Source organism: Colobus angolensis, unplaced genomic scaffold (assembly GCF_000951035.1).
Source record: "Colobus angolensis palliatus isolate OR3802 unplaced genomic scaffold, Cang.pa_1.0 Scaffold125, whole genome shotgun sequence".
In the NCBI taxonomy this organism is placed as follows: domain Eukaryota; kingdom Metazoa; phylum Chordata; class Mammalia; order Primates; family Cercopithecidae; genus Colobus; species Colobus angolensis.
The window spans coordinates 5900243-5913779 of NW_012113697.1; the positions used below are offsets into that span (position 1 = coordinate 5900243).

The 13537-nt window shown below is 48.4% G+C and overlaps 1 protein-coding gene across 5 annotated transcripts in view; it reads left to right on the plus strand.

The window, feature by feature from the left end:
• Positions 1–13537, plus strand: part of GAS7 (growth arrest-specific 7) — a 230157-nt gene that overhangs the window by 107523 nt on the left and 109097 nt on the right. For 3 of the 5 annotated variants that reach the window (XM_011933266.1, XM_011933264.1, XM_011933262.1), the window contains one exon: positions 7471–7591. In XM_011933266.1, coding sequence (XP_011788656.1) covers positions 7480–7591 — 112 coding nt within the window. In that variant the 5' untranslated portion in view covers positions 7471–7479. Of the gene's footprint in view, positions 1–1058; positions 1232–7228; positions 7385–7470; positions 7592–13537 lie in introns of those variants that run through there. The other 2 variants (XM_011933265.1, XM_011933267.1) reach the window with 2 other exon arrangements.

The following is a 13537-nucleotide window of genomic DNA, read 5'->3' on the forward strand; positions in this document are numbered from 1 at the left end:
CTTTCTTTCTTTCTTTCTTTCTTTCTTTCTTTCTTTCTTTCTTTCTTTCTTTCTTTCTTTCTTTCTTTCTTTCTTTCTTTCTTTCGTTCTCTCTTTCGTTCTTTCTTTCTCTCTCTTCCATTCTTCTTTCTTTCTTTCTCTGTCATTCATTCATTCATTCATTGTTCTGGGCACTGTGCCAAGATTAAAGCTATGCAAAAAGAGATAGGGACATGGCCCTGTCTTCCCGAATCTTATAGTTTATTTCTTTGTTGATATGGCAGCTCCTTCAACCTCCTCCTTCCAGACCAAGTTGCTGAATCCCTGACCTTTAAAAGAAAACGAAGACCCTGGCAGGGTCCAGCCTGTCTCCTGTATAACTACTGGCAAAGACTGCAGTCCTCAGGATGTGCTGTGACAGTGCCAGGGGTCCCCTACTAGCTTCTGAAATTTCCGAGTATGGCCAGAAAGGCTGCTGGAGTTGGGGAGCGCAATGCTTTCACCCATGAGACAGGAAACGCGCCCAGTATTCTTAGAGACACAGACTCTGGGGCTGGTGATGTCACTGTTGCTTGATTTGTGTCTTAACCCAGAGTCGGAGGAAACTGTTGTTCTTGGGTAGCTGTTCCCAGCTCTGTGTAGGAGTCCGCCTACCCTAAACAGGTGTCCACCAGGAAGGCATGACGTGGGAGTGAACTGGCAGTCTCCAGCCCTGCTGGGTCTTGATCGTCCTGGTGGGCCCTGGCAGCCCCATTAGTAATTGGTTGACTCCCTGAGGAGTGCAGAGCTGGCAATGGGACCACTCCTGGCTGCTGAGTCCAGGACTACTCCGGGACTCAACCCTCCCAGGCGTGCCCAGCCATGCCCTGGCTGCTTCTGGGTGTCCGGCTGCCTCCGTGGTTGGGGAAGAGAGAACTTGCTGGAGAGTCCTTTGTGGAGGAGCCTTCAAGCAGTGCCAATCACGGCACTGGGCTCATTAGCAAGTATTGCCATAGCAACGGGTCTGCCCGAAAGTGGCTCGTTAGGCTGACAACTTCAGAGCTGTTATATATAGATCTGGGTGTGGGGGGAGTGGGGGTGTGGGGCCCTGTGGATATGCTTTTCTTTAGAGCTCCTATTGCTTCTGGGTTCGGGGTGTGAGTGGACGCAGAGCGGGAGACCTTAAAACCGTCTGATCTGGCTGCTAAAGCGAGTGTCTGACGACCACCCATTAACGCCAGCAAGTAGCGTTTGCTCACAGCTTTAGGAGAAGGTAAGAGTCAGGTGTTCTCAGAAGCCTCCGGAGGGGGAGAGAGACCCTGAGGTGGAGGTGGCACCCAGGTTGAACTTGAGCTTGAAGCATGGTGGGAGCGGTAGGGAGCGGAGTAGTGGGGTCTGTACCGCCTGGAGGCTGCAGAGACAACCTCCACTGTCTGTTAAATAGTTTATTTGAAGGGTTTGGGGCAATGGGACAGAATCTTTTTAATAAGTCACTGTGCAGCCCAACACTCTTTTTACAAATCATGCTTGTACAAATTCTATAATCTCCGTTTCCATTTCAGAAGCGATGTTTTTCTCAGTCACTGCCTCTAGCGCTGCAACGGGGTGGCTTCAGAGCACAGGACTCACCCAGGATCATTGTTACAAATGCAGCCTCTCAGGCCGCTCTGGAGATTGAATCAAGCCTGAGAGTGTGCATTTGAACTCACATCCCAGGTGACTGCTGGGGTGCCCCGCGGTGACCATACTTTGAGAAACACTGCTGTAGAGGGATTTGTTTTTGATCTCTGTAATCTCTGGGTGACTTTGCTTGCCTCCTTTTTTTTTTTTTAAAGGGGGAATCAGTAGCCACCATTAAAGGGAAAATGTTGGGGGTTGCGTTGTTTTTTTAAAGAAAGAGACAAGGAAGTCAGCCTACAGCTAGGGAACGTGACGGCCTGGACGCGGGCGGTGATATTTTTGCACATCATATGCTCACTTGGGGACTGGGAGACAAGCAGGAGGATCAGGCTTGAGTCGTCATCCTCCTTGGGAAGGAGCTGGGGTGTCGGGTGGTCTCGGTGGGGAAGTAGAGCTCAGTAGGTATAGCTGGGGAGAGATGTGGCCCACCTTTAAGGTAACTGGATAGAAGTCTCTAGAACAAAGCTATTATTTTTATTAATTTTGTGTAGAGATGGGGTCTTGCTACATTGCCCAGGCTGCCCTTGAATTCCTGGCCTCAAGCAATCCTCCTGCCTCAGCCTCCCAAAACGCTGGGATTACAGGCATAAGTCAGTGCATCTGACCAGCTGATATTTTTAAGCAGTTTGCTTTTACCATTTAACTAACTGTGCCACATTGGGCAAGTTATTAAACTCTCTGCATCTCAGATGCATTGTTTTAAAGCAGGGATAAATGCCATCTATGAGGCAGGCTTGTTGTGATGAGTAGCTGATTGTCTAAAGCATCCAGTCCAGTCTGGCATGCATTATGGATACTTGGTGACTGGTAAAAAGCCATTATTGATGGATACAAATGAATGTGAGCTCAGATATTTCTCAAGTACTTTCTAGAGTAGGGTTCTAAAGTAGTCTAGAAACCTTCTGATGTTACATATAAAATAGCGTGTGTATGTGTGTGTGTGCACCCATTTTAGGGGACAGAAGATCCATAGCCTTTCTCAGATTCTTAGATGATGCGCTTTCCATATATATCGTTGAACAGGTTGCCTGCTGAACAAGGAGGCCCAGGTGAGGGTGGGTGGAGAAGGACTGGAGCCTGGCCTTGCACTCTGGCCGAGGGATGGTCTCTTCTCGAGGAAGAGGCCGCGTTTTATTATTCCCACAAAGACACTCTGTGTATTAGGTCAAGAATTTCCGAGTTCGAAAAATCTTCCTTCATTTCCCCCCACCCCCACTGCTGCTACTTCCGATCTTGTTCCTTCCAGGTAGGGTCTGTCCCGAACCCCCTGGGCCCATGTCACCTCTGCTTCTAGTTCAGTTCCCACGGGAAAGCGCTGACAGAATTGAAGGGAAAAAGCCACAGGACTAAGGAAGAGAAGGGAAGGATTTAACTTGGAAGGAAACTAATTAGAAGAGTAAGATTGAGAGAGACCTTAATTATTGGGTGGTTATGCACACTGTATCCTCTGGATGCCTGGGGGCCGGCTGCTTCTGCCCCTCTGTGGCCATGAAGGGTGAGGTAATGCTGGTGCTGTTGGACCTTAAGTGAGGACTTGAAGGTAGGAAGGTCTAACTTCTGCCTTCAACACACCTGTAAAAATTTTTTAATTTTTTCTTTATTTTTGAAACAGTCTCACTCTGTCACCCAGGCTGGAGTGTGGTGGCACGATCTCGGCTCACGGCAACCTCTGCTTCATGGGTTCAAGTGATTTTCCTGCCTCAGCCTCCCGAGTAGCTGGGATTATAGGCACCTGCCACCACGCCCGGCTACTTTTTGTATTTTTAGTAGAGACAGGTTCTCACCAGGTTGGCCAGGCTGGTCTTGAACTCCTGACCTCAGGTGATTCACCTGCCTTGGCCTCCCAAAGTGCCAGGATTACAGGCGTGAGCCACCATGCCCAGCCAAAAAAAAATTTTTTTAAATTGTGGTACAGTACACATGACAAAATATTTACCATCAGTGATATTTATGCATTCATGATATTGCGCAACCATTCCCACGATCCAGTTTCGGAACATTATCATTACCCCAAAGGGAAAAGCTGTGCCTATCCTCCCCTCCCCAGACCCTTGGAAAAGACAAATCTATTTCTATCTCTATGGCTCTGCCCATTCCAGGCATTTCATATAAATGAAATCAAAGAATACATGGTCTTTTGTGTCTGGCTCCTTGCACTTAGCATAATGTATTCAAGGTTTATCCATGCTGTAGCATGTATCACAGCTCCATTTTTTAAAAATTTCTGAATAATACTCTATTGTATGTCTATACTACACTATCCATCCGTTGATGGAGATTTGAGTTTTTTCCACTTTTTGGCCATTACGAATGATACTGCTATGAGCATCCATGGATCAGTTTTTGTTTGACTGCTTGTTTCTAGGTTTTTGGGTTTATACCTGGTTGTCTCCATGTCTTTTGACTTCTGACTTTTTTAAAGTCAGCCATCAGGAGGCACTTCTTTCTAAGAGAAGAGAAAGGTGATGGGACTGTGGCTGCCTTGGGAGATGGAGGCAGAGTGTGGCCCTGCAGGAGGGAGATGTGGAGACCACCTTCGCCACATCAGCCACATTAGGAGATGGGCCTGGTGGCCCCAGTCCCCTCCTCCTCCCTTCTTTCAGCATCTCATGGCCCTTCATGGCTCAGTATCAGGGTGCCTCCCACCTTCTGTAAGGTCCTGAATTTGCAGAATGGAGGAGACCTCCTTGGTCATCAGTGTCTTGTGGAGAAGGGACGGCATCGTTATTGCTCTTTCATGGATGGGACACTGAGGGTCACAGGTTGGGTCTACTGGCTTTCCAGCCCCTGTAAGGAGTGATCTCCTCACTGCCCAGCCCTCTCACCAGAACGCACTGGCCAGATCTCAAGCTGTTAACCTCCCCAGCAGGTGTTTGCCTCCCAAGGAGGGTAGTATTGGAAACAGAAACCTCAGAGAAGTGACTGTTGATGGTGACATTTCAGACAGAGGGATGGTGAGGCTAGGGTGGAGGTCAGTATCGCCATAGAGACTGTGTGAAGCTCTTCCAGCGGAAACCCCCATTCATTGCGCATCCCTCAGGATGGGACGCTACCCTAGGTGCCAGGTTGTTTATTGTTACCCTCTCCAGTGTCTTCTGCAACTGGGCTCATATTACCACCCTTCGTTTCACAGATTCGAGAATAGCCTGGTGAGTCAGTAGCCTGTGGTCACATGGCTGTCAAGCGGTCCAGGCAGGATTGGCACTGAAGGCTGTTTGAGCCTCAAGGCTGTTTTCACTGTGCCTATGGGTTCCCGTCTCTGCACCCCTTTTCTGGCCCTGTCAGTATTTGATCCTTCCCATTTCCTCCCAGGTTATTTGGGTAAGCACCAATGCGGCTTTCCTACATTTGATTGAAAGAGAAACTAGAATATTTCACTCAAGGAGAGGACACCTGGCATCTTGCCCCTCTGGTTCTAGAATCTCTTTCATCAAACACTTATGCCTGTAGTTGTATTTTTTTGTTCTTTGATTTGAGACAGGGTCTCACTCTGTCACCCAGGCTGGAGTGCCGTGGTGGGATCACAGCTCACTGCAACAACCTCCTAGGCTCAGGCGATGCTTCCATCTCAGCCTCCTGAGTAGCTGGGACCACAGGCATATGCCACCACACCCGGCTGATTTTAAAAATTATTTGCAGATGGAGTCTTCCTGTGTTGCCCAGGCTGGTCTCAAACTCCTGGGCTCAAGCCGTTCTTCCACCTTGGCCTCCCAAAGTGCTAGGATTACAAGCGTGAGTCATTGCACCCGGCCCTAACCCTCATTTTTAATCCCCTGGCCCCCTGCCCTTGCCGACTTTATTTCCAATCCCATTGGACAGAGAGTACATCTCTTGTGCATGGGATACTTCTCTCTTTCTTTCAACATGCACGCGTGCACGTGCACGCGCGCGCGCGCACACACACACACACACACCTTGTTACAATCCACACCTATTTGTCTTGCATGTATTTTGGCCATCTTCCAGTCCTGGAGAGGCCACAGCAGTGTGGAGGCCCAGGTAAACCTGCCCAGACGTGGGCTTGTGTTTCCTGGACGTGCTGGTGAGACAGCAACCTGGGACCCTGGTGGGATGCCACACCATGTTGAGCCTGGCTGCTGCTGTCCACCTCACTGTCTCCTGCTTTCTTAGACGACAGTCTTCCATACGGAATCAAATGGGCGCTGCAGGTTAGCAGGTGTAGGAGACGGAGCGTCCGGGGCATAGGGGAAAGCTTTTAATTAAGTCGTGAAAATTCATTATGGAACTTACACCACAGCTACGCAGGAGGGAGGCTGTGTTTACTCAAAGTCCCCCAGCAGCTCAGATTTAGTCGTTCCCTCCGATGACATGCAGGGCACCACGGGAAGCCACGGCACGTGGTTTTGCAACCTTCACAAAGCATGAGAGCAGCCTGGGAGCTGTGTGTCTCTGCTGCTGTCTTTCATTCTGTTATCTTGTTTCCCTAAGCAGGGGTCACCAGGGACCACCACTGTGGGCACAGCTGAGGGATACTGAGGACGTTTGGGAACCGATTACCTTTACTGTTTGTGAATAGCCCCTGGCTTTGCTGAGAAATTCATGGCTATTCTCTTCGTGTGCCTAGAATTCTGATTTTAATCAATTAACTTCAAAAGGCATAGCAATCTTCTGGGCTAATTTGGACTCTCTGTCCTAATTTTAAAAGGTTCTTTAGCTAACAACTTTGGTGTCTGTGTGTATGGGAGAAAATTTAGGTGGAACAGATAGGTAGAAAGGAGAGTGTAATAACTGCCTGTAATCCGAGCACCCAGGGATCATGGCTGTTTGTTTGTTTGTTTGTTTGTTTTATTTTTGTTTGTTTTGAGATGGAGTCTTGCTCTGTTGCCCAGGCTGGAGTTGCAGTGGTGCGATCTCTGCTCACTGCAACCTCTACCTGCTAGGTTCAAGCAATTCTCCTGCCTCAGCCTCCAGAGTAGCTAGAACTACAGGCACACCCCGCCACGCCTGGCTAATTGTTTGTATTTTTAGTAGAGATGGAGTTTCACCGTGTTGCCCAGGCTGGTTGTGAACTCCTGAGCTCAGACAATCCGCCCGCCTTCGCCTCCCAAAGTGCTGGGATTACAGTCGTGAGCCACTGCGCCCAGCCATGGCTGTTTTTTTTTAGTATGTGCCTACTCGATATCTAGTTTCTTTATATGTCATATACATTTTTCTCTGATTTGTTTTTTAACGAAAAATAACTCTATACATGGTTGAAAGAATTAAACCTCACATAAGTGCATACAATGGGAAGTCAGCGTCTTTTCTGTCTCCGAGTCCTAGTTCTTTTTGTCAGAGTGATCTGGACCCTTGGCGAGAGAAGCTCCATCCAGCTCTTCATGGATTCTCAGCATTATTATAGAATGTTTTGCATCTTGCTGTGGGATGACTTGCATTAATTACTTCTGCTAGGTTTGCAAAGCAAGCCTGGGGCCTTGTCTGCTGCTGTGCTTTGTGGTCTGGGAATTTCAGACTTCAGATTTCACAGTGGGAGCTGGTGGAGTGACAGGGCCCCTTTGTAAGCACAGCACCCTGTGAGTGATTTTCTAGGGGGCCGTGGAGAAAGTCCAGCTCCATTAGCTGAATGGCATTTTTCTCTCTGCTCCCAGAGGAGCTGTCCCCTGTGCAGGGGCTCTGCAAGCTCAGGTGCTCCTCACCGCTCATGCTTATGCAACCCCTGAGATCATGTGTGTGCTGCCTCTGACCTCAGGGGTTTGTGGGCCACAGACTTCCCAATGTCAAGAGGGTGGATTCATCAGCCTCTGCCTTCCTGGTTTAAAAACTCCTGCAAAAATGCCAAATGGGTGTGACCTTCTCTTTCTCCTCCGACAGAAGCCTGGAATGGTCCCCCCGCCGCCGGGAGAAGAAAGCCAGACGGTCATCCTTCCACCTGGCTGGCAAAGCTACCTGTCACCTCAGGGCCGGCGGTACTATGTCAACACGACCACCAATGGTGAGTGCCGCTTGGGGGAGCATCCTGCACTGAGCCCCTGGCGTTCTGGCTGTCTAGAGGGGCAGGTTTTTTCACCCTTCTTTACCTCTCTGTTTGGGGGCTTTTTCTTCTTAATTCTATGCTCAGGGCCTGCAGGGTCTGACTCCTCCCACTGTGCTGGGTGATAGGGGTACACGTCTGGGTGTGCAGTTCTGGGAGTAGCTTGGAAAGAAGGCTGTCCTTAATGGTTTAAGTCCTCCTTGGACCCTCATGTCCACCCTGGGTATCTGTGTTAAACCCAACCTCTTCCTCTGGGGGTGTGTTTTCTCAAAGGTATCTCAAAAGGTTCTGTGGTCAACAGCTGGTTTGAGTAAAATGAATGAGGCGAAGCCACTGCATGATCTCTTGGAATTTGGAAGGTATGAATGATCTTGAAGCTTCAAAACGGGGATTGCAAATGCGAGGTTTCCCTAATTTCACTACAACATCATCTTTTTCCTTAAGTATCTCACTGGCTGGTGTTTCTCCGGATGTTGTTTGGGAAATGCTGGGGGTACTGTACCATCAAATAGTCCAGTTTCCACTTGCATTTCTGAGTTGAATAGGACCACACCTCAATGCCCCCAATCATTAGAGACCTCCCGGGACTTCAAATGACCCCAGGATCCCCAGAAGTTGGCTGTAGATGGTTTGTAAAAGGGAGTGCACCGCGTGGCAGGTTCTGTAACGAGGTGAATAGAGGGCACTATTGCAGGCTGTGGTCTTGGGCAGGACAGGGCAAACCAGCTAAACAGAGCTGTGTCTTGACCTCCATGACTCCCCAAAGAAATTACCATGAGAGGCTGGGTGTGGTGGCTCACGCCTGTAATCCCAGCACTTGGGGAGGCCGAGGCGGGCGGATCACGAGGTCAGGAGATCAAGACCATCCTGGCTCACACAGTGAAACCCCGTCTCTACTAAACATACAAAAAATTAGCCGGGCGAGGTGGCGGGCGCCTGTAGTCCCAGCTACTCTGGAGGCCGAGGCAGGGGAATGGCGTGAACCCGAGAGGCGGAGCTTACAGTGAGCCGAGATCGCACCACTGCACTCTAGCCTGGGTGACAGAGCGAGACTCTGTCTCAAGGGGGAAAAAAATAAAAAACTACCATGAAAGAACTGAGAGGATTTAAACCAAGCAAAGTTAGATTTAGTGGGGATCATAGACATGCATGCCGAGGCAGAAGACGAAACTCCTCCCCAAATCCACCTGCTGGCTCAGCCTTGGCCTCTCACTCCTCTGCGCCCACCTGACTACATGACCACCCCTTCCCACCTGCGAGTATCGTTACTACAGCTGATGATTATAAGCCTGCACCAGGAGGGGCTCCTGATGACAGGGGAGCCAGCTACTGTTTAGCAGAGACACAAAGAAGGCAGTTGGTTTATTCGTATCCCCTGGCAACCTGACCTTCTGCAGGCTCAAGAGGGGTGATCTAGTGGAAGAGGTAATGAAGTTTCTAGGAAAAGGGAAGTAAGACTATTTCTGACCGTTCTAATCTTACACTTCCTCAAAACAAACACATGAACAGCTTTGCACTGTTACCGAAGACTTGACGTTTCGGAGAAGAGTGTGTCTATGTATGCAAAACACAGAATTTGGACCGTAGGATCATGAGATCATCAGTTATTTGGGACAACATTGGATCCAGATTTTTGGAAGGTCAGGTTGCCAGGGGATATGAATCATTTGGATCCATTATTGTCTCAACTAACCTACTCTATTGCAAAGGGGCATGGGGGAAAATGGCTTTCTGAATGTCAGCATCTTTATCTTTTTTTAAGTTAGAGAATAGTTTATTTTCAGGGTAAAAAATTCAGTAAGTACAAAAGGATTTGAGATAAAAAATAATCCCTGGTCTCACCTTTTAAACATATGTACATTTATTCTTTTAAAGTAATTTGGAAAATATTGTCTATGTTGACCTTTAAATTACTTTGACAGTGTATGTGGACATCTTTCTATCCTTTGTACATTTCAGTGTAACTCATTCTTTTAAACAGCGATGTAGTAATCCATTGCGTGGGTATGCTATTAATTTCACCAGCATTCTATTAATGGATGTTTAAGTCACATTTATATCAATAGACAGTGTCTGGCAGCTTTTTTTCTGGGACTCACAATTCAGCAGATGCCACTGGTGAGAGCTTTCTTATGGGTCCTGGGATATAGTGATCCCCTGGAGACTCCAGGCCAGGGGTCAGTGAACTTTTTCTGTAAAGGGCCACGTAGCCAGTAGTTAGGCTTTGAGGGTCATGTGGTCTCCGTCCCAGCCACTCAGCTCTACTGTCGCAGCATGAAAGCAGCCCTGGATGATAGGTAAACAAATGAATGTAGCTGTGTTCCAATAAAACTTTATCTATGGATCCCAAAATAGGAATTTCAAATAACTCGTGTGTGTTATAAAATACCATTGTTCTGGCCGGGTGTGGTGGCTCATGCGTGTAATCCCAGCACTTTGGGAGGCCGAGGCGGGCGGATCACTTGAGGTCAGGAGTTCCAGACCAGTCTGGTCAACATGGTGAAACCCCGTCTCCACTAAAAATATCAAAATTATCTGCATGTGTTTGGTGCTCAGCTACCGGAGAGGCTGAGGCAGGGGAACTGCTTGAACCCAGGAGGTGGAGGTTGCAGTGAGCCAAGATCACGCCATTGCACTCCCGCCTGGGCAACAAGAGCAATACTCTGTCTCAAGAAAACAAAACAAAACAAAATGTAAAAGATGATTTTCGTTGGCAAGTTCACTGGGCCATATGATAGTTGGTTTGACCAGATGGTCCCTCGGGCCACAGCTGCTGGTCCCTGCTTCAGGCTGTCTCTTGGCTCCACGAGGACTTGCCCTATTTGCCCTTCCTCTCTTTATTTATTTATTTAGACAGAATCTCACTCTGTTGCCCAGGCTCTAGAGTACAGTGGCACGATCATGGCTCACTGCAGCCTCAACCTCCTGGACTGAAGCACTCCTCCTATCTCTGCCCCCTGAGTAGCTGGGATTACAGGCATGTGTCATCACGCCAGGCTGATTTTTTTGTTTTTTATGTATTTGCGACAGAGTCTCACTCTGTTGCCCAGGCTAGAGTGCAGAGGCACGATCGTGGCTCACTGCAGCCTCAACTTCCTGGGCTTAAGTGACCCTCCCACCGCAGCCTCCTGAGTAGCTGGGATTACAGGCACGTGTCACCACCCCTGGCTTTTTGCAGAGATGAAGTTTTGTCATGTTGCCCAGGCTGATCTTGAATTTTTGGCCTCAAGTAATCTACTGATCTACTGGCCTTGACCTTCCAAAGTGTTGGGATTACAGGCATGAGCCACTGTGCCTAAAAGCAGTTTTGTTTTGTTTTGTTTTGGTAGTAGAGACAGGGTTTCAGTATGTTGCCTAGGCTGATCCCAAACTTCTGGCTTCTGCGTCTGCTTCCCAAAGTGCTGAGGTTATAGGCATGAGCTACCATGCTCAACTCTCTCCTTCTCTTTTATGCTAAAAATAATCCCAGCACCTACCTTGGTCTTACATTCTAGATATATTATGCCAGTTTTTATTCATTACTTGTTTAACTCTTTTTTTTTTTTTTGAAGCAGTCTTGCTGTGTCACCCAGGCTGGAGCACAGTGGCATGATCTCGGCTTACTGCAAACTCCGCCTCCCAGGTTCAACGCCATTCTCCTGCCTCAGCCTCCCAAAGTGCTGGGATTATAGGTGCAAGCCACCACACCCGGCCTTAACTCATTGTTTATCTGTTTGACTGAATCATTCATTCAACACATAGTTTGAGCCTCAAATATGTACTAGGCAGAGTGAGTCTTGGGATACTGGTGATTTAATAAGAACCAAGTCTCTGCCCTCAAAGAGTTTATCTTCTTACAGTGGGAACAGAATCTCAGTGAAAACCTATTTGATTCAATCAGGAAAGGGTTGTGAAGCAGGAGTCCAGGGTGTTTTAAGAGCATGTCACAGAGAGACCCTAGGGAATCAGGGAGGCTTCCTGGAGGAGGAAGCTGCAGGATAGGAAAGGTATGGAAGGGGTAGGGGATGGGGAGTGTCTTACTGGTGGCAAAGAGTCAGCTGTGTTTGTAGGGATCAGGCAGCCCTTGAACATCATATTAATAATTCTGCTCGATAGTCTAAGGGAGAAGGAAAGCAGCTATCTTTCTGATTCTCCTCTGGAATCGTTTCTTAGACTTGTTTGATTTGGCTGTAGGGATGTTTTAAATATTTTTTAATCTGCCTACCTTTCTGCAGGAAGGCATCTATGAGAATAGCCACTCATGTTTATCTTACCTCCTGACTCTTGAAGGCACTTGAGCTTGTGCCTCCTCACTGCTGGGCCGGCTGCATCTGCCTTTCTGCCCGGCCCCTTGCTTCAGCATCTTTGCTCTGTCTCTCTCCAGGTGGCATTTCATCCACATGCCGGCCCAGTGCCCAGAAAGTACGGTCCTGGTTCTAAACAGGCCATTCTTCTCTTCCTCTCTGTCTGTCTACCTTTCTTCCAGACACTTCTAATCTTTCTCTCTTAATCCCTAATCTCTTCTTTTCCAGAGGGTGCCAGGGCATAATAGGTGTTCTATCTCCGTTTTTACACCTATAGCCAGTTGAAAGTCTAATTTACATTTGTATTACCTTGCCTTGGTAATCTGCTTGTTTTCTTTTCTTTTTTTTTTTTTTTCCTTTCCTTGTTTTGAGAGTCTTGTTCTGTTGCCAGGCTGGAGTGCAGTGGCGCAATCTTGGCTCACTGCAACCTCCAACTCCCTGGTTCAAGTGATTCTCCTGCCTCAGCCTCCCAAGTAGCTGGGATTACAGGCACGTGCCACCACGCACAGCTAATTTTCGTATTTTTAGTAGAGATGGGGTTTCACCGTGTTGGCCAGGATGGTCTCGATTTCCTGACCTCATGATCCACCCGCCTCAGCCTCCCAAAGTGCTGGGATTACAGACGTGAGCCACCATGCCTGGCTGGCTAATCTGCTTATTTTCACATCTATTTAGGATTTTGTGAATGAGGTTGTCACAGTGCTAGCCACTGAGCCAAGCTCTGGGGATCCAAAATCAAATTAGATGCTGTCTCTAATCGCAGAAGCTGCAGTTCTAATAGGGCCAGAGACACATATAAACCTAGAAGTGTTACAAGTATTGGTGTGGAAATGTGGGGGCTCGAGGAAGGGAGTAGTCAACTTTATCTGAGTATCAACCAAGTCTTTGCAGGGCGGGAGGGGGCAGCCTTGACTCAGGCACTCCAAGCCAAGGTTACAGTGTAAGTAAAGACCAGGCAGCGAGAGAGAAACAGCAAATGTGTTTGGCATTGGTTAAGGAACAAAGAGGTGAGAGAGAGAGTCAGGGGCCTTGAGGCATTTTGAGGAGTCAGGTCTTTATCCTGTAGGCAGCGGGAATCCATGGGAAATTTCCAGGCGATGGTGTGACATGATCAGAATATTGTGGCAAGGTTGCTTGTGCGGCAGGGCGAAGGCTTTAAGGCCAGTAAGCATGGGGGCTGACAGACTAAATGAGAGGAGAAATAATGAGGTCAAACACCAATTCTACAGCAGTGGCTGGAGAGGAGGAGGTAGAATCTGTCAGACAGGATGTGGCAGGTCAGGGACTGGGAGTGCCTGGATTCCTCCGGGTTTTCTGTCTTGTGTGATGGGACCATACAGTGAGTATAGGGTATTCAAAGGAGGAACAGGTTAGGAAGAAGGAAAATGAGTCCATGCCGAGTGCGTGGTTCCCTGGTGTGCATTCAGGGAGAGATGGCTGGCGTTCGGATAGCTGCAGTGTGACTTAGAGGACTTCTGAGCTGGAGATGGGAACTTAGGAACCCATGTGGGTACACGGCCTGGCATGCAGAGTGCGTGGTTCCCTGGTGTGCATTCAGGGAGAGATGGCTGGCGTTCGGATAGCTGCAGTGTGACTTAGAGGACTTCTGAGCTGGAGATGGGAA